Source organism: Pagrus pagrus (genome assembly GCF_965226575.1).
Source record: "Pagrus pagrus genome assembly, chromosome: 12".
Taxonomy (NCBI): domain Eukaryota; kingdom Metazoa; phylum Chordata; class Actinopteri; order Spariformes; family Sparidae; genus Pagrus; species Pagrus pagrus.
Genome location: NC_140196.1, coordinates 26692634 through 26716290, shown reverse-complemented (window position 1 = coordinate 26716290; position 23657 = coordinate 26692634). Strand labels below are relative to the sequence as shown.

At 40.7% G+C, this 23657-nt stretch overlaps 2 protein-coding genes across 2 annotated transcripts; both read left to right on the top strand.

Annotated features, from left to right (window-relative positions):
* Positions 1–377: 377 nt before the first annotated feature.
* On the top strand, positions 378–9999 carry dars2 (aspartyl-tRNA synthetase 2, mitochondrial). Its single transcript, XM_084368694.1, has 17 exons — positions 378–898; positions 1667–1766; positions 2146–2212; positions 2442–2543; positions 2939–3034; positions 3141–3264; positions 3528–3574; positions 3870–3976; positions 5735–5804; positions 6187–6366; positions 6545–6652; positions 6827–6889; positions 7830–7982; positions 8286–8504; positions 8623–8733; positions 8829–8904; positions 9510–9999. The coding sequence occupies exons 1-17, from the start codon at positions 724–726 to the stop codon at positions 9698–9700; spliced, it is 1989 nt and encodes a 662-aa protein (XP_084224820.1). The 5' UTR covers positions 378–723; the 3' UTR covers positions 9701–9999.
* A 1416-nt stretch (positions 10000–11415) lies between these two features.
* bpnt2 (3'(2'), 5'-bisphosphate nucleotidase 2) lies at positions 11416–21579 on the top strand. Its single transcript, XM_084369056.1, has 8 exons — positions 11416–12102; positions 12738–12810; positions 13624–13770; positions 14010–14166; positions 15221–15316; positions 18084–18245; positions 18692–18826; positions 19098–21579. Exons 1-8 carry the CDS (start codon positions 11984–11986, stop codon positions 19238–19240), a joined length of 1032 nt encoding a protein of 343 aa, XP_084225182.1. The 5' UTR covers positions 11416–11983; the 3' UTR covers positions 19241–21579.
* Positions 21580–23657: the final 2078 nt, after the last annotated feature.

Here is a 23657-nt window from a genome sequence, read left to right as displayed (position 1 = left end):
AATAATAGTTAGTTGCAGCCCTAAACGCACAATTACTACAATTCCAGTTATCATCTGGCCATGTCTTAATTGTGTATCTTCTGCAGGTCCCGGCAGTCTGCACCTTTCCTCCCATCTCTGTTTGATAATGCTCTTTATTTCTGTCTTGTTGAAGCTAACTGTTAAATCACTGTTATGTCTTTTTGTAGCATTCTTTGCAATCTTATCTGTCATCTCATGTCAGCTGGGATCCATAAAGATATTACTGCACTGCACTGTCCATCTACTGCTCCTTAACGGTTAAAGCGAATCAGCGCCACCTGCTGGAACAGAAACCTACTGTCAACTGATTGTCGATTTAAATCGATTGTGTTGCAGATCGAGTACTTTGGCCTGAAGACAACCTGACGTAACATCCGTATCGTCGTCCTCTGCCCGACGTAATGGACTTGTGCACGTCTGGGTCAGCGTTGACTTTAAGTGTAATGTAACATCCACATGAGCAGAGAGTCGTGTAGCCGCTCAGGACGACCGACAAGGCGGAAGTAAGAAGAGAGGACGGTCTGTCATCCAACAGTGTGTCAGTCCTCTGATGGTGATAATGGTGTCACCTACACACTGTTTATGTTAGTCTTCTCCGTGTCAGAGGAGCTCCCATGTGCTTCATTCAAACAGCGACAGACAGAGAGTGCACATGAAGACATAAGGTTACATCAGCCCGGTGTCTCACTGTGTTGACAGAAAATGGCATCGAGAAGCAGATATGTGCTGCAGAGAGTGTTGGGTGGACTCAGAGCTCCCACTGTGCGCTACCAGAGCTCAGTGCTGAGCTCCTGTCAGAGACGCCTCCTGTGGAAGCCTCAGGTCAGACCCCTGAGCTGCTCACACACACTCTGCCATCCTGACTCTACCACCACAGGTACTGTAAAGGTCACCAGCTCTCTGATTGATCATGTGACTGAATGTTAGCTTAGAATTCACTGATTGTGCCTTTGGACAGTGACTCCCATCAGGGTCCAGGGTGTGCACAAGTAAAAATGAATGTATTTCCTTGAAGTTTGCCCAAGAAGTCCTGGAAGAGAATCATTATTCATTTGTTTTAACCTTTGTTCAGTAGTGTATTCACAGTACATTTACAACCATCAGCTCCATGTATCACAGTTTGATTTGCAGTAATGATAAGGGCTCATTATGAACAACATAACTGTTTCACTGTGTTACTAATAACATTAACAATGGTTGTCACAGGAAGTCCTGACTTTTATTTCTCATAGTTTTATAAAGTGTGATGTAGTGAAACTAAAGCTGTCTGATGAGGTTGAAATCATTATGACACTAGATTAGAACAGTGTTTTTTCATCTCCATGCATATCGAGATATAACAAATGTATCATGAAATATTCAAACCTATGTTTAAAGAAATGATTTTTGTTACACAAAACTTTAACAGCTAACTTTGATATTTTATAACTTGCCGGTATCTCAGCTTGCTTAGAATAATTCATTTGGACAATGGACATTTGTAGGGGATAACACTTTAGAGCTGCAACAATCAATCATTTTTCAGTCAAAAATGTCAAACATTTCATTCCAGCCTCTGAAATGTGAAGATCAGCTGCTTTTCTTTGTCAATTACTACAATTCCAGTTATCATCTGGCCATAATCCTTATTCTGTATGTTTTCCAGGTCCCAGCAGTCTGTCATTCAGGAGTCACACCTGTGGTGAACTGACGTTACATCATTTGGGAGAGAAAGTCACCTTGTGTGGCTGGGTCCAATACCTCAGGTATGATACTCTTACTGCTGTGTACACACTGAGAACAATAATTACATTTGACATATCAAAGTAAGTATCTAAAGCTATGTTACATATTGACCTCCACAGCTGTTGTCTCCTGATAGCAATGAGAGGTCACAGTTACCAGACTAGAGTCTACAGCCCTGCAGCTGTGTTAGGCTGGATGTAGACACAGCAGTTTAATTTACACATCATGTGAACTCTTTTATTTCTCTCTTCAATGACACGATTCAACAAGTGATGAGACGAGAAATGTGGAGTTACATTTACTGTGTCTGGTTTTTCGGGAAGCGGAGCTCCAGAACTACCACAGTTGGTTGTTTTGCTCCCATTGGGCCTCTTATAGAACTGTCTCTGTCTGCAACAGGCAGGACCTGTTTGTCATCCTGCGAGATTTCAGCGGCTTGACACAAATTCTAATTCCTCAGGAAGAGGTAAGAATGAAGACATATCAAATACTATAATAACCATTACAACGAATAGTAAAGACAGTAATGATGATAGTGATATGTCTTAATGATGATGAGAGGGAATTTACTAAAGTAAACATGAGGAAAACAAGGACTGAAGGCTGTGCCTCAGTTCTATTTGTTAAGATACAGTAGATGGTAAATTCAGCAGCTGTGTTTTATTTTAATTTAACAGATTTCTTTCTGTTTTAAGTCTGCCAGTAATCTGAAAGCAGGGCTGTGTAATCTCACAGTCGAGTCCGTCATCAAGGTAACAGGAACAGTCGTACGACGACCAGCGGGACAGGAGAACAAGGTTTGTGTGTAATATTAGATTGTGACTGCCTGTCAAAAGCCATTTAAAAGTGCTGTAGATCAAATACAACATATCATTGATTCCTTGGAAGAAAAAGTGCTGTACACACACCAGGAGTCAAACCTGGGCCACCTGGGTGAAAAGCAGGCATCCTAACCACTAGACCATATGGGAATAAACAGAGGAACAAGTTTCAGCAATTTCTCCAGCAAACATCTGTAATTATTTGAAAGCTCTAATCGTTGAATTCTTATGATAATTTCAAAGTTTCCCCAGTTTCAAATCACCGTCTGCAGCAATGTAAAGCTGAAGTTAAAGGGTATCTTGAGAGACCTTTCTTGCAGTAGTCATTTCGAGTGCTCCATGTTCTCATTCTGCTGTGTCCATACCAACAGGCGATTGCAACAGGAGAAATAGAAATCCTGGCCGAGGGTGTGGAGGTTTTCAACCTGTGCCAGAAGTTGCCTTTTGAAATTAAAGACTTTGTCAGAGTAAGAAGAAATGTAATGTTACATGCATGCGCACTATTGTACAAATGCTCAAGCAAATAATATTGTTGTTAATAATTCTGAATCATTTTGTTGTTTGATTGTACAGAAATCTGAAACTTTGCGGATGCAGTATCGCTACCTGGACCTGAGGTCAACTCAGATGCAGAAGAACCTCAGACTGAGGTCTCAGCTGGTGATGAAGATGAGAGAATACCTATGCAATGTGCACGGTACGGATCAATTCCTCTGTTCAGTTAATCTTTTGCAGGAGTGGCTGACTGGTGATCGTCCAGAGCTGAGAAACACTTCAGCTATCACACACAGACTGTCATATTCACACTTCCATGCATACTGACCCTGTTGAGTCAGAGGAAATTAAGGAAAACAATGCAAACACGACACAAACGGTACAGAAAACATTTTGAATAAAGGTCTGTATTGATGAAGCGTGACTTAACTCACCTGTTTCTGTTTTGTTCTTTCATCTTTGTAGGATTTGTCGATGTGGAAACTCCTACCTTGTTTAAAAGAACACCAGGGGTAAGAAGGTCATTTATCTGTGAATGTTTTCATCTTTCAAAGAATTTATCTCCAAGGTGCTGAATTACCAGTTTGAGAAAGATATTGTCAAATATACCAAATCAACCACACTAGATGTAGTCTCTGTCTCACTCTGAAGGTCACACTGTAAGAGTTGATGTCATTCTTGTAAAATGGTGGTGACCTAAATTGGGCACAACACATATGATATCTAATATTATCCAAGAAAGATTCTAATGTAGTAGTCAGGACAGACATGTATAGTGCCATGACTTTGTTCATTCTTGTGTTTCAGGGAGCTCAAGAGTTTGTGGTTCCGACCAGAGAGCCGGGCAGGTTTTACTCTCTGCCTCAGAGTCCACAGCAATTTAAACAGCTCCTGATGGTGGCTGGTATAGACAGGTGGGGATAAGCTGGAGCAGAGGAATAGTATGTTTTTACATCAGTGCTCTGACATGACAATTACACTGTTATAGGAAGACCAGTGCCTGATTCTGTGTGTATTGTGTGTGTATTTGATGATTGAACATTCATATAACTCATCACACATTAATAAATGTGTGTCTTTGTTGTAAGTGAAAGGAGTTTAAGGAGTTGGTGTTAAATCTGCACACACTAATATACAGTGCAAACCTCTGGGACTCCATCTAACTAGTCTTAAAAAAACGTATCAAATGACAATGTGAAAACAATGTGACAGTGTAGTGATTATCATCTTATCAGTTTCATCTTCAGTGTTTAGCTGTCTGTTCCTCAACGTTACTGTTTTGGTTCACTTTGATTGCTCTTAGTGTGGTGTTCAGCCACAGCAGGCAGCTGTGTTCAGAGAACACTGCACACTACCTGCTCAGCACCGAACACCAGACAGACACAGTTAGAGATTAGCTTGTAAACATAGTGGAGCATTTGGTGACTAACGAGCCAGGTATTTTTACTTCAGGAGGAAATCGGAGCTGAAAGAGATTGAATATTGGACTTCTACTCAATAAGTGGACATAAACATGAGACATCTCGCTTCTTTTTCATCTGTTAGGGGGGTGCACATGCACAGCACCAGTCAGGCAGCTGACTATGTTAAGACCCCACTGAAGCCACAAACAGCCATACGTTCTTTATTATCTTAAGTTCAGTCTCTCCTTTACACTCAGGGTCGACTGTGTTTTATTGCTTCTAAATTCAACTTTTTATTTTGAAGAGGAAAAAATGGTAAATTGCATAAATAATGTCACTTTAAGTAAAAGTGTTACGACCACAGTGTAAAAATACTCAAACTAAAAGTCCTTACTTACAGAAGTACTATCAGCAAAATGTGCTTTATATCAAAATAGTATAAAAAGTAAAAGTATTCATGGTACAGAATGACTCCTTTATACATGTTATATTGATATAATATGGTCTGTAAGAGTTCTTTTCATTAAAGATGAATCTGTAGATTAGTTTAGTGATTAATCATTCAGACTCTTAAATTATCACAAAACTGAACAATGAAAGATTTTCCACTACAAAGACACTGAATGTATAAGAGGTTGGAACCAGAGGTTTCTGTTGATCCATTAATGTTATTATTGATGCTTGAATGTGTAAGCAGCATTTTAATGTGAGCATTTTAGTGTCTTGTTGTGTTTAACCTACATTTAGCATGTGAATTCTTACTCTGAAATGTAGTAAAGTATAAAGTAGCATAAATGGAAATACTCAGGTACAAGAACAAATACGTCAAATTTGCACTATAGTACTCGAGTAAATGTAATTAAATAACTTTAAGCCACTGACGATACAATTAATAGTCTTTGTCAGTGCCCAGTCAGTACCAGAAACCTGATCTGTTCTAACCCTAACCAATCCCCAACCCCCTCACACATGCATAGAACGGATAGGGTTTCCAATAGATATGGCACTGGCAGTCAGTAACCAGGAGCTACTGTAACTACCATCATGCATAAAAATTCAGAAGAAAGAATAGATGTAGACGACTGGCAGATTAGAGTGAGGAGTTATTTTGGACGTAGCCTTTATCTTTGGATATGTTCACACTGCAGCTGACCCCTACCTGAGACAGGTCCAATGTTATGTTGATTATTCACCACACTTCAGCCAGTAGCCAAGAAGCATGTCATGGTCATGAGCCTTTGTCTTTGTCCATTGTTGTCATTGATGCAGGTACTTCCAGATGGCCCGATGCTACCGAGATGAAGGCTCCAAACCAGACCGGCAGCCCGAGTTCACCCAGGTAAGACAGAGGTTGGATAGGACAAAAATGCACTAATGCACAGCATTTTATTTACCACACAGTCTGCCCTAAAGACTGTCATACTTTTCCCTTTGTTATCAGTGGTGAATTAATCAAATCTGCTCAAAGAATTGAACCACTTTTCTGACAGTAGGTAAATATTTGTTCCCATAGTCCCATTCACCTACAGACAGCAGAACTTGTCTGGACACCATTTTTCAATATAAAGTAATTTGATGATTTTATATTCTGTTCCTTTGGCCTAGGTGCTGATTTATTTGATTTGTCTTGTTTTAACCAGTTCACCTTTGTCCTGGTGTTTACATAGATTTAACTAGTTGGTCTACAGCCCTGATCTTTGTCCTCTCATCATCTCCTCCAGGTAGACATAGAAATGTCTTTTGTGGACGCGGCAGGTATCATGTCCTTGGTGGAGGGTTTGTTACAGTACTCCTGGCCGGCAGAGAAAGGTCCCATCGAGGTTCCTTTCCGAACCATGACATATGAAGAGGCCATGAGGGACTACGGTGTGGACAAGCCTGATACCAGGTTCAGTATGAAGGTGGGTGATTGTGGGTTACTGGAAGAAAACCTGGAGCAGCACAATGATTATGACCCAAACTGTTGACTCAAAACTACAAAATCAGTACTGTTAGAGGCAAAACATGTTATCGTCTTGTTATCATCTCTGTCCTTCTTCTTATCTGTCTGTCTGTCTGTCTGTCTGTCTGTCTGTCCAGCTTATCGACCTCAGTGAGCTATTCCTATCCACAGACATTGACTTCCTCAGATCAGCTCTCAGTCAACCAGAAGGCTCCATTCAAGCCATCAATGTCACCAGTGCAGCAGTAAGAACAAAGAAATCCATCATAACAGACTGACCATACATGAACATGTACAACTTAATATTAATTCAAACAAAACTGTGGTTGATAAGTGACATTTGACATCCTCAATTGTTGTTAACCCCTCCAGAGCTGTTTGCCTGTCTCAAATAAGATTCTCTGTCTGTTTAACTACAGAAAGTATTCACTGGGAAAGATTTGGAAAAACTGAAACAAACAGCTAAGACTTGTTTTGGCCAGGTGGGTTTGTCTTTGCTCTTTATCTTTATCCTAACTTTCACGTCTTGTATTGTCTTGTAACTGTAAAATGAAGTTGACATTTCATGATATGTCAGTTTCTTGTTGTTTTGTACTATATATTTGTATTGGAATTGGTACGTGTAATGCAATCCAATGTAGTAGTCCTTCACAAGAAGACATTCCGAAGCTTTCAAAGTCAAATTGCCTGAACATATGGCTTTAAACCATACATATTTCTCCATAATAATGAATATTCATGACTTAATAAGCATCTGTCAAAGTCACTAAACATCTTCAGGTGTCATTTATTAAGACTTCAACACCCAAAAACTATTTTTATCTGCTTGATTGTGTATGTGTAGAATTTATTGGCAGTGACCAAACAAAACAACAGCTCCAAATGCCGAAAACCAAATGCAATGATGGTGGTGGTGGTAGTGATGGTGGCACTAAATGAAGTGAGAGGATCACCAAACATTGTTACATTCATTATGGGGAGAGCAAGGGCCAAATTTCATAGCAGTCCATCCAGTAGTTTAGCCCAGAATACAAATGTAAACCTCATGGTGGCACAAGATATTACAAGGAACATCTACAGGGAAAAAGGAATGTCTATGCAAATCCATCCTGTAGTTACTGAAGTCTTTCTGTCTGGACCAAAGTGGACAGAACTGATATTGCTGTCCTTAGAGCCATGTGTTCATCTTCAGTCATCTTGTACATGAAGGTGATATGCAAAATTTCAACAGTCAGATACCACAACCACAAGCTACCATGTCAAAACCTCTATAGAGAGGAACCAACACCTCTCTGACACAGCAGAAACAAACACTTTAGAAGCATCACTGAGGTTGACTGCAAGAGTGAATTTTATGCAGAATTGTTTTGCAGTATTTTTTTCATTGTGCCTTTTGTCTTCGTGTGGATGCTTTGACTCCAGGAGGTCAGCACGGTGTTGGTCAAACAAGACGGGACACTGAAGTCTCCTCTGAAGAAGCTGCTCTCTGTCTCAGCCACAGAGGAGCTGCTGCAGAGGACTGGAGCCAAACCAGGAGACCTGCTGCTGGTGGCAGCCGGTTCCCTCCACACTGTGGTAAGAGACTCACTCACACAAAGCTTTGATTAGGTTAGACTGATGAAGGGAAAAGTAACACAATATAGCAAGCAAAGCAAACATCATCTCATTGACACTTTTACCTGTGTATTTGTGTAATTATACAGTGAGTTTAGCAGTTTTCACTGACTTGTTAAGTGTACCGAGACTTTCTGGATCACATGCATGTTAAATAAACCGAAATTGAAGTTGAAAGTGAAAATATTATGTGGATATACTGTATGTAAACTCTCTTCTGTCTCTCCACCCTACCCTTTTACTACACCCATGCTTTGCTCTCAGCGCCCATTGCTGGGTCATCTTCGCCTACAGTGTGCAGAGCTCCTGGAGTTTCATGGCATTTCAGTCCGCAACCCTTCAGCATTTCACTTCCTGTGGGTTGTGGACTTCCCTCTGTTCTTGCCCAGTGAACAGGAGCCGGGGCAGCTGGAGTCTGCCCATCATCCGTTTACTGCTCCTCTGCCAGAGGACACACAGTTGTTATACACAGAGCCACACAAGGTAGTTGCATACATTTGCTCAAAATCAGTTCTATTCTGTCCTTTTTTTAATTCATTTTTTGGATATTTAGAAATAATCATACATCATGTGAGATCCTTAAGTGTTGCATCATTCCCAGGTACGTGGTCAGCACTATGACCTGGTGTTGAATGGTTGTGAGATTGGAGGAGGCTCCATCCGCATCCACAAGGCCTCAGAACAGCTTCATGTTTTAAAGAATATCCTCAAGGTCAGTCATTGTTTATTTTGCCAGTGTGCAGCCTACCTTTGGAAATGGATTGAATCAATTACCAGTCATAACTGTTCTTGATACGTGTTCTGCAGGAGGATCCCAATCTTCTCTCTCACCTGCTGGAGGCGCTAGACTCAGGTGCACCACCACATGGAGGCATTGCTCTCGGTGAGGTTAACTCTGCACAGTATGCTTTAGCTATCAATAAAGCAACATACAGCAGTTTTTACACATTTATACAAAGCTGTAACAGTTTGCAGTCAGGAACCAGACCGCTCCTCCACTCAGCTGCACGTGGACTGTCACTGCTGCTTCAGCAGGTTTCAGCTCCCAGTTTTACAGATCATTATTATTCAGCATCAAAATGAAGCACCAGTGTTGGCAGTGTAAGCTAGCTCCCTGCAGGGACCTCAGAGAAAGACTTTTTTGTTTTATCTCAACAGAGTTGTGAGCAGCTAGATGGTTGATTCAGAGTGACTTTGACATTGTTGTCACACAAGCCAACATTTGCTAACTGGCTAAATATGGTAGTAGTTGAGGAGCTTGCTAGCTTAACACACAGAGGTTGTGTGACATCCCATATGAGTGTACTGCAACTTACATGGAAAACTGGAATTTGATATCAGGTTTAAAGTGGGAGTGTTGCATTAAACAAAGCATACAAAAAACTACATGATATGTGTAACACTCACTACTAAAACAAAAAACAATTCATGATCTAAAAGGTGAAAATGGTGATAAAGTCATCTAATAACTCCTCCATCCTCTTCTAGGTTTGGACCGGCTGGTCTCCATCATGGTTGGAGCTCCCAGCATCCGTGACGTCATTGCCTTCCCCAAGTCCTCCCGGGGCAACGACCTCATGAGCTGTGCCCCCAGCCTGGTGTCTGAGGAGGAGCTGAAGTCTTACCATATCTCTGTTAAATGGCCAGCAGAGTGTGGAGGACATGAAGAGGGGAAGTAAAGAGGCAAAGGCATCAGAGGAAGGAGTGAAGTTTTCCCAGGTCTCTGTAACCCACACAACAGAGGGAAGAGTGTGAGGACGAGGAGACGGAGATGAGCAGACGATCAACGGGCGGTGTAGAGACTGAAGCCTATAAAGATGTCTGCCAGCTGGCAGCAGATATGAGGAGGAGGAGAGAAAATGTGGAGGAGGCGATGTTGTGGCTGCATCTTAGAACGGGAACGTTGAATGAAAGAGAAAAAGGAAGATGCCTTTAGTATGGAAATCTTAAGCACTGGCTGTTTCAACAGAGAAGAAAAGACTCACTGATGACAAACAACACTTCAGGTTTATAGATACTGAATCTCTGTTATGATTCTGGTTCCTCCCAGAGCAGTCCTTCAAATAATCCTCTTATAGAAACGTATCTGCAAATGATTGATGATGAACAATTTTCTCAATTCAGAATGAAACTCATTTTCCGGACTCTACTGACTCTAAAGAGCTGCTTATCTTGTACTGGTGTGTGTTATATAATGTTCTGAATGTTGGTTTAGACTGTGTTCAACCTTGATATAAAACAGTTTTAAAAAAAGCTTGCGTGTGTTCCAAATATGTTCCATTTTAAACAACTTAAACCACACTGGAGGGTACGGTCACAAATACAACCACTGGGAGCTGTATTCTGATGTCTGATGTCCATGACTCACCTGTACTGTTGTACTGTTGTAGTGTTGTAGTCATGCAGCTACAGACTGGTGACAGACAAAATACCAATATAAAGTGACTCGATAACAGTTTCAAAAACAGCTTCATTAACAAACCAAATCTTTTGCTTCTCCACTTATTTATTCAGGGGAAAATTAACTCAGTACATTTATTCACTGAATTACACATTTGAGGTACTTGTACTCAAATTCAATGTACTTGAACTTTACTACATCTCAGAGGCAAATACTGAACCTTTTACTCCACGACATTTCTGTGTTCCTTAATGGGTTGAGGGTTAAAACTAAACAAACTATTTGAAAACATCTGGAAGAGACATCGTCACAAAGATGAAAACAGCTGTTTTTCTGACGCCATGAAAACTTGAAACAAGGTTCTCACTGGACATGATGTTACAAACATATGATGCCATCTTAGAATATGATGCATTGCTGTAGATGGAACTACCCAACAGTATAAAGTAGTTGTAATGAGCTCAACCTTAAACATCTACAGCAATAACATGCAGCACACATTAATGCAGCAGTAATATCCATCTGAAACGTCAGATACAACAGTAAAACACTGACAGGGACAATTTTACTGCACACTAAGTAGTTGCTAATAATACTTAAATACTTGAGTAATGCTTCTTCCACTACTGCATGTATTTAACTTGGCTATGTGAAATGAGGAATGCTTTTTGGTACAGCGTGGGGAAAACATTCTGTCCCAAACACTGCTGCATTTATTGAACAGACACAAAAAGCTGAAGTTGCAGTGTGTGTGTCATTTCTTTATGCATAACAGATCATGTTAACAGAGACTGATGTGTATTCCACTGATCTGCTCAGGGTCTTGCCCCCTGATCTGTGGGAGCGCCCCTGTCTCTGAACAGGAAGTAAACACAGCGCTGATGGCGGTCGGGGAGGCTGCAGACGGGAAAGAACGACATTAAAGTGCAATAAATATAGACTTGTGTATATCACCCAAAAATTTTTTATCAGAAACAAAAAATATAGCAATTACGCTATTACAAAGAGCTTCCGTGGAAAACTATGCGTCTTTACAGTGATGACGACGCCGGTGATAACCCGGAAGAGAAGTGGCCACCCTGTGACCTCTGCTATGTACGTAAGGAAAGATGACTGAACAGAGGTGCGATTGTTCGACGCCAGTGAACACTTGGCTCGCTTCGACGAGTTAACAGCGACAATAAGGAACATGCTCGAGCTGTCCGACTGACGGACTGTCGGTAGAAACGGGAACGACGGACGGTCACTCGCTGAATTTCATCAGACAGACGTCGGGACGATGCTAAACGTCTTGACTACCGATCGAAATTAGCCAGTGTGTTCCTGCTCCGACAGCTTCAGGTTGTCCTCCTCTCCGTCGCTCTTCACTACATGACAGTCGACGTATCGGAGAAGTGAACACCAGGTGTAGAGCAGCTGCTGAGCTGGAACCCTTCGGCGGCTGACAGCCACGTCAGCTAACGCTAGCTCATATCTTCTGACCCATATCTCTCCACAGTACACCGTTCTCTGCGTTTGGTTTGTGTACCAACTAAAACCTAAAGCATATTTGTCTGCGACGATGGCCCCGATGGGTATCCGGCTGTCACCGCTCGGTGTGGCGGTGTTCTGCCTCCTTGGTGTCGGTGTCATCTACCACCTGTATGCAGGGGTCATCTCCAGCCGCCTGGCTGCTTTCAGGTGATGATGATGTGATCTGTGACATGATGTACATGATGTATGGTGACATTATCACAGTGCGCACAGTCAGTGTATGTGCAGGTGCAGGGCTGGTTACCTTTAACAAGTCCAGCTCAGTGTTAATGACGCTGAAGATAGTGATTATAATGGCCTGATAGAAGGCTCGATTATTCCTGTTACCTCTGGCATGAGTGACGTAAACACAGTACATGCTGATACTGTAGGTAATGATCTGTGTAGGTGTTGCAGGTGAGGATGTTGCTATAGGCTCATATTACATTATATGCATTCAGATGTAAATGAGCCTACCTTTGGTGTTTGGTCGACTGTTTACTGTATATCTGTGTGCAGTGACATGTAGCTGGCTCTGAGGGCTCCTTATTGAACCTCAGTGTTTTCTTTTTTAAATGAAGTGATGCAGCACAAACCAAAATGGAGTAATTATAGGAACGACATTATGGATGACAAAAAGACGGTGTAAACAATGGAGACGACAAGACAAATAAACACACAAGCAGAGATAAATGGCACATTGCTTTGTATGTTGAGGGTGTTTTTATGGCAGTGTGTTTCATCAGGGAGTCGGTGAAGTTCTCACACTAACACGTTCTTGTTGTGTCTCTTCTTCTCTGCAGACAGAGAAGAACAGTGGATCTGAGGGACCTGCTGGCTGTCTCAGTGGAGGCTGCAGTACTGGGTGGTCGTGAGGTAAAAACATTTCTTTTTTCACAACAAATGTTAAGTAGGCTTTTGTAGTGTAGACATTTACCTAAGAAACACTATCAAGTAATCCACTGTTAACAGCCTGTAATAGCTTGCTGAGTTTGTTTTCCCTTGTTTGATGAGGGTTTAAAAATGGAAGTATATTACAATAATGAAGTAAAGTACAATTTTCCTGCAGCTCCAGTCAGCAGTCAACATTACAGTACATAAACACCTGACAATAGAGGGGTTGATAAACAGGAGTGAAAATAACTTGGCACCCGACTCTCTAAATCAACAAAGTTTGGTTTCATAATTAATCAATTGTTTAGTCTACAAATTGTGAAAAAAATCTATAAATGCTCACAATTTCCCAGAGCCCAAAGTGAAGTCCTCAAATTGCTTCTGTTCTCCAGCCAACAGTCAAAAACCCTAATTAAGTCCCATAAATGACAAAGAAAATCAGCAAATCCTTACTTTTCAGAAGCTGGAACCATAATGTTTGATTTTTTCACCTGATAACATGACTGAAAGGATTAATGCAGCATCAAAATAGCTGTAAATTCATTTTCTTTTGATCGACTAATCAATTCAACAATTTATCATTTCTGCTCTAGCCTGTAACAAAGATATAATTTGACTCCATACTTTTAAAGTTATTAACCAGTGTTGTGTTGTGGAGTTTACTTAAAGTGAGCTATCACTTAGCTATGCTAACTATGACTTTATAGTCTCTAAAGAAACCACATGTGTAGCTCTCACCTGGAGCCCTTAAACTCTCTCAGCATGTGAGATGTGAGCTGTGTTGTTTCTCCCTAGGTGAAGGCAGTGCGTGATGGAAATAACCTGAAGGAGAAGTCGAAGGGCAAGACAAAGGAGGGAGCCAGTGAGCCTCTGACTATGGGCGACCTGCAGTCTCATAGAAAGATGTTTAACCTCATCAAGAACACCTTCCCTGATGTCACGGTGAGCACGACCACAGTAACTGTTGTATAAGCTTCTAATATTTTCAACAGCGCATCTTTCTTGCAGTGTTCTTGCTCTTTGTCTGGTAGAGGAAGAATGGAGGAACTCAATCATGCCCAGTCCCACTAATCTCAGACAGTTAAATCACTAGAAAGGAAAGACAGAAAGCAGGTTTGCAATATGCTTTCACGTACCGTTGAAACTTAAAATAAACCTGAGGTACATGTGTTGGTTTTCAGGTGCACAGTGAGGAACATGACAACATGGTCGACAACATAGCCTGGACCCGGAACATTCCTGCTGACATACTGGATAAGATTGAGGGGGGCAAGGATGTTCCTGCTGAGAGCATCACTGTGTGGATTGATCCTCTGGATGCTACACAGGAATATACAGGTGTGCACATTCATGAAGTCAGTCATTTTGGGCGACATAATGGTCAATAAAATGTCCACTCGTGGGACTCGAAGTGAAGTGTACGTTGTTAAGTCTAACATTACGTTTTAAAAGAAGCTTAAATGGATATAAAAGGTTTGGTGGCTAAACTTGTTTGCCTAAGTTAAGTTTGTGTATGTTTGTTCTTCCATTATCTATGTAAAGTTCACTGAACTTGCACAGCCCCTCGCAGCTACGCCCTCTTAACAGTCATCCAGTTAATCTAAAATAGCCGGGAGCTTTCTATTAGAGATCCTGTTTACTCTGTCAGCCACCGATAGGACGTCTATATTCAGCCAGTTAAATTTGTAAATGCAAATGTTTCCTGTTAGGCACAGCAACATCTGCAGCACATGCTTGGCACCACAGTTTAGAAAACATAAACGTTCATCAGTATGGATGCTCACATGCTTATCATTATTGTCATAGTTATAGTTATCTTGCTTGGTGTCCATGGTCCTTAACACTGCATATTCTTGCCAGACACTGAGCTTTTACTAAATGGTCGCCTGAGTTTATGAAATTCACTTTTGATGTTTATTACAGTAATGTATAAAAACTCAGTGTGTATGGGATAAACAGAGCTTTTGCCAAACAATTATAACCACGATTTGGTTGCTTTGAAACAACTCTCAATGTTTTTGTCTTCTACTTGTATTAAAAAGCTAGTTGAAACACAGAACACACATATTTTAACAAGAACAAGACTGATTTCTTTGTTAATAGATGAGCCACGGTAGTTTAAGATGAAGGTAATTACAGCTCAAATAGTCCATGGTAACCTATACAGTTGTGTTATTAGTAGTATCCTTTTTTGGCTAATCATGCTGGTGCTGGTCTGTGGTCCTGTCCTGAAGTATTTACTGATCTCTGTATCTTCTGTTGTCTCCACTGCTCTCCTCTATTTATTCATTGTTACACCCTTTCCCGCCCATATCCTGTCACCTTTGTTTTTACCCTCCCTCCCTCCCTCCATCCTTATGTGCTTTATCTGCTCATCTTTCTCTATCCTTAGAGAATCTGGTGAAGTATGTGACCACAATGGTATGTGTGGCTATAGATGGTAAACCAGTCATCGGGGTGATCCACCAGCCATTTACTGGGTTTTCTGGTGAGTGTGTGCCTCCACATTTTTAACTTTACATGGTTAGACTCTTGATTGTGACTTACAAGATATGTTTGTTTGTTTTTAAATTAATAATGTGACCCTTTTCTCTTTTGTAAAAATCACGTAACATCAACTTAGTTCAAGAGTTTTGTATTTTGTAGAACACTTCATGAGAAGAGATTTGAAGTTTACAGTGATGTTGATAGGTACACGTCCTGCATCTCTGATGCATTAAAACCCAAAACGACACAGTAAACTCACTACTCATGCATCCAGGTGATGCTCCATATTTTTCCTCTGATAATACTACATTGTGAACAACAAATCTGTATTAATTATAAAAGGAAACTTGCAAGACAGAAAAAAAATCAGCTGGTCACCATTTCCTACCATTTGCGCACTGTGTGCGTATCTCAAACATCGTGACATGGTACTTTCTGCTGCAACAAAACCAATCCATGACTCACAGATTTCAACAATCAAAACTACATACGTGCTATTGGTGAGTAAACTAACAGGGCTACTGTCAAGAATAATCAGCTCTTATCGATTTTGTATTTTCTCGTGAAGATGATGATGGATGATGCTTTGCCGTTCAGGAGACGAGACAAGTGTATCAGGATGATGTGTATATAATAATAACATTGATCATCTCATCACAATGCGATGTTCTGCTGGGAAACCTTGGGTGCTGGCATTCATGTGAATGCCACTTGATATGCACCACCCATCGAAACACTGTAGTGGACCAAGTACAGCCCCTCATCACAACAACACTCTCCGATGGCAGTGGCCCCCCAGCAGGACAATGTGCCCTGACACACCGCAAACACTGCTCAGGAACAGCTCGAGGAACACAATAAAGGGTCCAAGGTGTTGACCGGGCCTCCAAATTCCCCAGATCCCAATCTGATCGAGCATCTGTAAGACGTGCTGGAGCAGGTCTGATCCATGGAGGCCCCACCCCCCAACATACAGGACCCAGAGGATCCACTATAAAACGCCCTGGTGCCAGACACCACAGGACACCCTCAGAGGTCTTAAGTCCATGTCTTGACAGGTCAGAGCTGTTTTGGCTGCACAAGGGGAACCTTCACAATATTAGGCAGGTGGTCATAATGTTATGCCTGATCGGTGTATTGCTATGTATGTATATACAGTCCCCTCCAAAACTATTGGAACAGCAAGGCCAGTTCCTTTATTTTTGCTGTACACTGAAAACATTTTTGTTTGACACCAAAAGATGAATACGAGACAAGAGATCAGTATGTCAGCATCCATTTCCAGGTATTTACATCTAGATCTGTTAGAAGATAGCACCCTTTGTTTGGACCGGACAGGTGTTTTTTCCTGTCCAGATGTGTCCTATTACATTGATAATTCAAACAATAAATAGCGCTGAATGTCTACTATCATTGCAGCCTTTGCAGACTGCATTTATAGTTAAAAGGTGTAACCAACATGAAGACCAGAGAGCTGTCTATGAGAGAAGAGCAAGCAATTTTGAAGCTGAGAGAAAATGGAAAATCCATCAGAGTTGTTGCACAAACATTGGCCATAACCAGTCCAACCATTTGGACTGTCCTGAAGAAGAAAGAAACCACCGGCGTACTGAGCAACAGATGTCGAATTGGTAGATGAAGGAAAACATCAGCAGTTGATGACAAAACATTGTGAGAGCTGTAAAGAAAAACCCTAAAACAACTGTCAGTGACATCAACAACCTCCAGAGGGCAGGAGCGAAGGTGTCACAATCCACCATTCGCAGGACACTTCGGGAACAAAAGTACAGAGGCTACACCAGAAGATGCAAACCACTCATTAGCAATAAGAAGAGGAAGGCCAGATTGGAATTAGTCAAAAAGTACAGAGACGAGGCTCAAAAGTTCTGGGACAAAGTTTTATGGACTGATGAGACAAAGATGAACCTTTACCAAAGTGATGGAGAGAGACTGTGGAGAAAGAAAGGATCTGCTCATGATCCCAAACACACAAGCTCATCTGTGAAACAAGGTGGAGGTAATATCATGGCTTCTTCTGGGACAGGCTCATTGATCTTCATTGATGATGCAACACACGATGGCAGCAGAAGTCTACAGAAACATGCACGTTATGACCCTCAGTCCGCCCCGTAGCTTGTGAAATCAGGAAGCGATGCAGCAGTCATGTTGTGGATGGCAGCAGAAACAAACCTCCTTGAGCAGAAATGGATAAAGAAAAGGGTCTTTTGAATGGCAAGTTCAGCTTCTAAGCCCAGCCAGATGTTCTCTGACGAGAGCAAAGTTATTTGCATTTACTGTCGATGTCGAGTTATTACCGGAGTACACAGAGTCTCAAATACCACTCGCTGGCCAAGCACAGGGTTGATGCAGAGAGCCCTCTTTCCCCTCGCTAATCGGTGGCTACAGCTTGCAGGCCGGTTAACGTTGTTAATTGACCTTTACAAGTGTAAAGTTGGACACTACATTGTTTAAGTATTACTATAGAATGTTATATTCAGGCCAGTATGCCCATCTGTTGTTGCTCGTTGGGCTTGAGTTTGCCTTGAGCAAGCTGTACATTTAAGGTTACTCAGGAGAATATTTTGGACAGTATTTGTCATTGTCTTGGAACGTTGCAATAATAATAAACATACACTGTGTGATAACAGTGCAAGATCCATGTCTCTCTTGTTATTTTGCAATATAGGATGACAAGTCCCAGGGGGAAGAAACTGTAACATGTGCTTTCTTCTCTTTGTCTCTCTGTCTCCCTTTCATCTCTCCCCCAGCCTGGGCATTTGTAGGTCAGGGGTCAAATATGCACCGTCGCTCGTCCTACAGTGTCAACCCTCCAAAGGTGATTGTGTCACGTTCTCACTCTGGAAAAGTGAAAAGTTACATACAGGATGCCTTTGGAAACAGCACCACAGTAATAGAGGCAGGAGGAGCAGGTGAGTGGAGAATTCTTTGACATCTGTATGTTACATATAAAAGTATAGCATGGTGCAGATGAAGCTCAAAGCAAACTGTTAGCTATTGTAACTGTGAATTTGATTGATTGTCAGCCTTTGATTTTTTTGCCAGATGAATGAATGTTCATACATTCGTATAATGAACTTCCCACACAGTTCTCCACTGTGGATCACTAAGGCTGGATTACACCAACTAGGATTATCTGTTAAACCTGATTAAATCATGGTTACAGTTTAAACTGTCTTACACCGAACTGAAATCTGACAATTAAGAAAGATTCAATTTAAACCTCACTTAAACCTCAGTTTAGTTTTTACTCTTAACCTAGTTTACCTTTAAGTTCCAATTGTGATCCAGTGTTAACTTTAAACTTACACTTGTGGAGGTGTAACTCTCTCTCTCTCTCTCTCTCTCTCTCTCTCAGGATATAAGGTCATGGCACTTTTGGAGATGCCTTCAACTGAAGCAGGTTCTGTAGACCAGGCTGATGTTTACATCCACATCACCTTTATTAAGAAATGGGACATCTGCGCTGGTGCGGCTATACTGACTGCACTGGGTAATGTAACAACTATTATTCTTCTGTCTGGTTTCCTCTTCAGTTTCAAAATCTATTCAGATTTTCCTGTTGGTCAGGTTTTAAATCAGGTTTTAAATCAGGTTTTAAACCTGGTTGTGGATAAGACACATGAACTGATAGGCAGGTTAGCAATCATACCATACTAAGGTTTGTTTTGACATTTTAATGAATGTGTCATTATAATCTCTGAAATGAATATTTAATGGCTGTTGTGGACTACACAAATGACATGTAATCACAATGATTGTAGGAGGCCAAATGACAACCCTGAAAGGAGAGGACATAGACTACAGTGGAGAAGCACTCAACAAAGGAGGTCTGGTGGCCAGCATTGGTGTGGAGCATAAGGCCCTTCTGGAGAGACTACCAAACTGGGACCCCGACAAGCACTGAGAAACACAAAAACAGAGCCATTGATTTGGTCAGGTTGTGGTAAAGGCATAACGTGGTGGCTATTTTCTGTGGTGGCTATTTTCTATAACTAAGAGTGGGCTGCAAATGTAACCAGGCCTGTACGGTTTAGTCATGGTGGGACACCAAACATCTACCAATCAGATGGATATGAACCAACATAGCTGCCGATGGAATCTGCAATGGTTGACACGATGGCTCTGAACACACACTCCCTGACATGCACACATACATGCAGCTGGGAGAAACAATGCATCATGCATACACACAAACACATGCTCGCAGTGAACACTGGACAACAGTTGCCCTGCCAGAGTCCCATCACCTTCAGAGGACAACAGGATGACTCTAATGTGAAATGTTAAACCGAGGAGCACAATGCTGAGTGACTCACATAAATGTCTTTTCATCATGTTACGTCCCGTCTTCATCACATGATATTCCAGCGATAACACAACAGTAAAGAACAACTGTATTCCAGACATGTACGGTACCAATGTTCAATTCAACATCACTTAGGTGGCGGTTTCACTAACTGAGCAAATCATTATTAGGGACTGGAGAGTAACAATGAGCCACAGTGACCTAAAAAATTAGTGTAATGTGGGTCTACTGATAACTGGATTCATCAGCCAGCACCATCATACCACAACAGTTCACTGTCTTAGAATGAGCTGCTGCTTCAAAGTTGTCATCTGAGGTGACGCAAAGACCATGAAAACTATCACCTATTCTAGATCATTACAGTGAAAGAAAGACGTTTTTTAATCCTCCACCACAAATTTCATGTTAGTTGACGTTTTAGACTAATTAACTTCTAAAGGTAAACTGCTAAATTTGTCCAAATTAGTACAACAAATTGTGTTTGTGTACTCGTTATTTCCCAAATCATGGCAAAGCCCTGAAGGGATCAGATTTACAAATTTTGCTAAACTGTGTTCCAGCCAAATAGACAGAAACTAATTTTTTATCAGTGAAATCAAAATGAAATGGTCATAAGGAAGAATGGGGGAAAGTCTTAAATCTTATCACCTTTTGTCTGAGACAGATTTTTGGCTGATTCAACCTACAATCAGGTATGGGTGTGTTTCAAGTGGTTATATGCAAACATAGCACAATGTGATAGCTGCAAGGTGTGTCAGTCAGGGTTTGCAATGGCTTCAAGTTGGTCTTTATCTTCCTCAACATTCTGTAAATAGATAAAAATGAGTTGAACTGAACTGAAGTCACACAATTCTCTCTCTATTACAAACTGTGTTGGTTAGACTGTTGCATTGTGAAACCAGACTTGAGACTAGACGGTGGTATGGTCTCTCCTCTGCTGAGAACAATGTACAAAAACAAGTCCCATCTGATGTGTGCAGTCTCATTCATGACTCTTAAAGTGATCATCCTGCCAAATGGGCATAACAGAAGAACAGCATTTGTGTTTCAGTAGTTTTGTGTCACCGAGAATTATATTGAAGTTTAAAAAACTAGACCATGGAAACCCACTCGAGCTGGACTGGTACATTTTTTCTTTTACAAACCATTTCTGCTATTGAATATTGTACTGTGCACTGTTCAAATTGATTGATGCAAACCCAGGTAGTAATCATGTTTCGTTGAAGACTGGACTGTACACTGTGTTTGAGTACACATGTTTTTGCATGGTTTTGTGTTTTGATCCTCCAACACATCTCGCCCTACTGAAAACCTCTGTTTCTGCAGACTACTGTCGGTCTTTCTGTACTGTCTGCTATAAGTGTGTCAGTCGCTTTAAACTGACACTTCTACATTCAACATTTGTATTGTGTGTTCAACAACAAACACTGATGTGAGTAACGTCAGACTTTTTGCTGTGAAACCATGTCAAATGATGAAAATAAAACCCACCAGCAAAATGAGACCTGAACACCTGTTAAATGTTCAGTTTTTCTCTGCAGCCTTTGTATAATCGATAACCTTGTATAGATGAAAATGTGTGCGGATGTTTTGGGGTAATTGTTCATCCAACATGTAATGATGTTTACAGACTGAAGATGCAGTTTGAAGGCCTGATCTGGATGGTGTGGTTATGACATTAAGCCAGTGCTCTTGGGTCTTAGGCCTCCATGTGGCAAACTTCAGTCATATGATTTGAGTGCCTTTGATCTTGACAAGATAACATTCTCCTAGGATGACGGTGCACACTCAGCATAATTTCTATAGATGTTGCTATGGGAACGATCGTTAATATGCAGGGGAAATGCTGAAATTTAAATGTTATAACAGTGATATGGAAATAACATGGGTACTCTTGTTTTGTTTAGGATGGACATATAAATACTGTACCCCCCTTACTCGTGGATTTTGCTCCTTGTGTACACTATGACGGAAAATTTAATGTGAGTTTGAGTATGAGGTAATGATTAAATTTAGATATTGTTTCATTTGGTTGCGATCCACTCCCTCCTCTCATGTCGCCACATGAACATGGAGTGGTGATCGCCAGACACAGCAGCCAACAGGAGGATCCAGATCTTTGCGGCAAGCCCTTTTAACATTTAATAGCTAGCCTGGATATGTATTGCAAATATCCGTAATTCAATTCTTCCTCGTCAATAAGAACATTTCAGATATTACATTACATTACAATTACATTCTTCCTATCCACAAATGTAATTTCAGATATCCATAATGTCATTCTTGCTCAGACTAATGTCACTTTTGCCATTTATGTGTATGTATGGCAAGCCTTTATAACATTTATTAACTAAATAATGAATGAATTATATATCAACAACAGAATTTGACTAGTCATTTAATACATAGTGACCAGTCAAAATGTGTAGCTATTAAATGTTAAAAGGGCTTGCCATAGTGTATGGGGTTTCTCATTGCAGATATCCACAATTCATTTGCAGATACATGCAATGTGAATTATGGATATTGGATTGGTCTAGGCAGTTAGTCACATGATCAGTGAGGAAGGTTGATCAGTAACATGATTGGTCTAGATAACCATAGGACAGACTATGCTGGTAGGTAAATTGTCACATGATCAGTATGAGCTGGTTGGTAGTCTCATAATTAGGCAGTTAAAATCTAAAAACTAAGCATGTTTAGCAGGAAGGAAAAAAAATCCCAAACTGTAAGCAAGATAATAGAAAAATATACATCTTCAAACTTCTGAATATTGCAATACATTCAGAAACGCATCACTTAGTCATTTCTCAAATGCCTAAAATAACTTCTTCAGGCAGTTGTGGTAGAAATGTGCTGTATATTGCAAATGTTTTGTCTCCCAACACACTTGAGGACCTGCGACAAAGCTTGGATGGTTTGAGGACACCAATCACTGGTTCTGGAGTAACGTTAACTGAAAATGTATGGTTTTAATTCTTTAGGTTCAGTTTTCACTAGTCAAAACTATATTACAGATATCTCTATTGTTTTAACTAGTCAAAATGACATCATAGATAGCTTGAATAAAAATGTTGACCTGTCAATGTATAAACAACTAAAGACCTTGTTGATATCTGTGATCTTAATTCAGGATATTCAGATTTAGTTAATAAATGTTAAAAAGACCTGCCATACAGACAGGACTGCCTCTTTATGGAGTTCTCTGTCCTGATTGGATTGGTGGGTAGAGATACCAGAGGGAGCCAGATATTGACAAGGAAGAATATTTATATATATACATATACAGAATTTTAAAAAATGATATTCCTGGTTTTGTGGAATCAATTCTTATCCTTTCTTTTATCAAACTGTCCATTTTGAGTCCAACGATGTTATAAGAATGCAATGTTAAATCAGTGGAGTACTCTTAATACATAGATGTGAATATATGTGGCAAACCTGGCAGGCATAACCACAGATTAGTCAGATTGTATAAGGTGGCACCATGTGTTCACACCTGAAAACTGTTTTTCAGAAAGTGTAATTAATACCAGCTTAAACCTCAAGCATGTATCAGCACAGTGGAGTCAAGATGCATCTCCTAACAGTGGCTGTAGCGAGCGAAACTTGATGACTTATGGTGACAACAAAACTAGATTTATAGCCCCTCATTGAGAGCATGAATTGTTACTTGAGAGAATCTTGCCAAATTTTATTTTAGCAGCTGTGTGATGTGTTGGAAATGATGTTGACCACATTCTTCAGTTTCAGATATGACTTGGTCCAGGACTCTGTAAGCATGTAACCAGTATCCACAAGACTGGCATGCTGTTGGAATTTGAAATCTGAAACCTGTTGGGGATTTTGTCCATCTTCTCACAATTCTGAGTTTTTTATATTGTTGTGTTGTCTGCATGCTTATGATACTTGATAAATTAACCCTTTTAGAGAAGCCAAAGTAGGCTTCAGTTATTTTCAGTTCTGTTCAGAAATGACAAAAGAAGTTGAATTGCAGTAAAGCAAATCAATGATA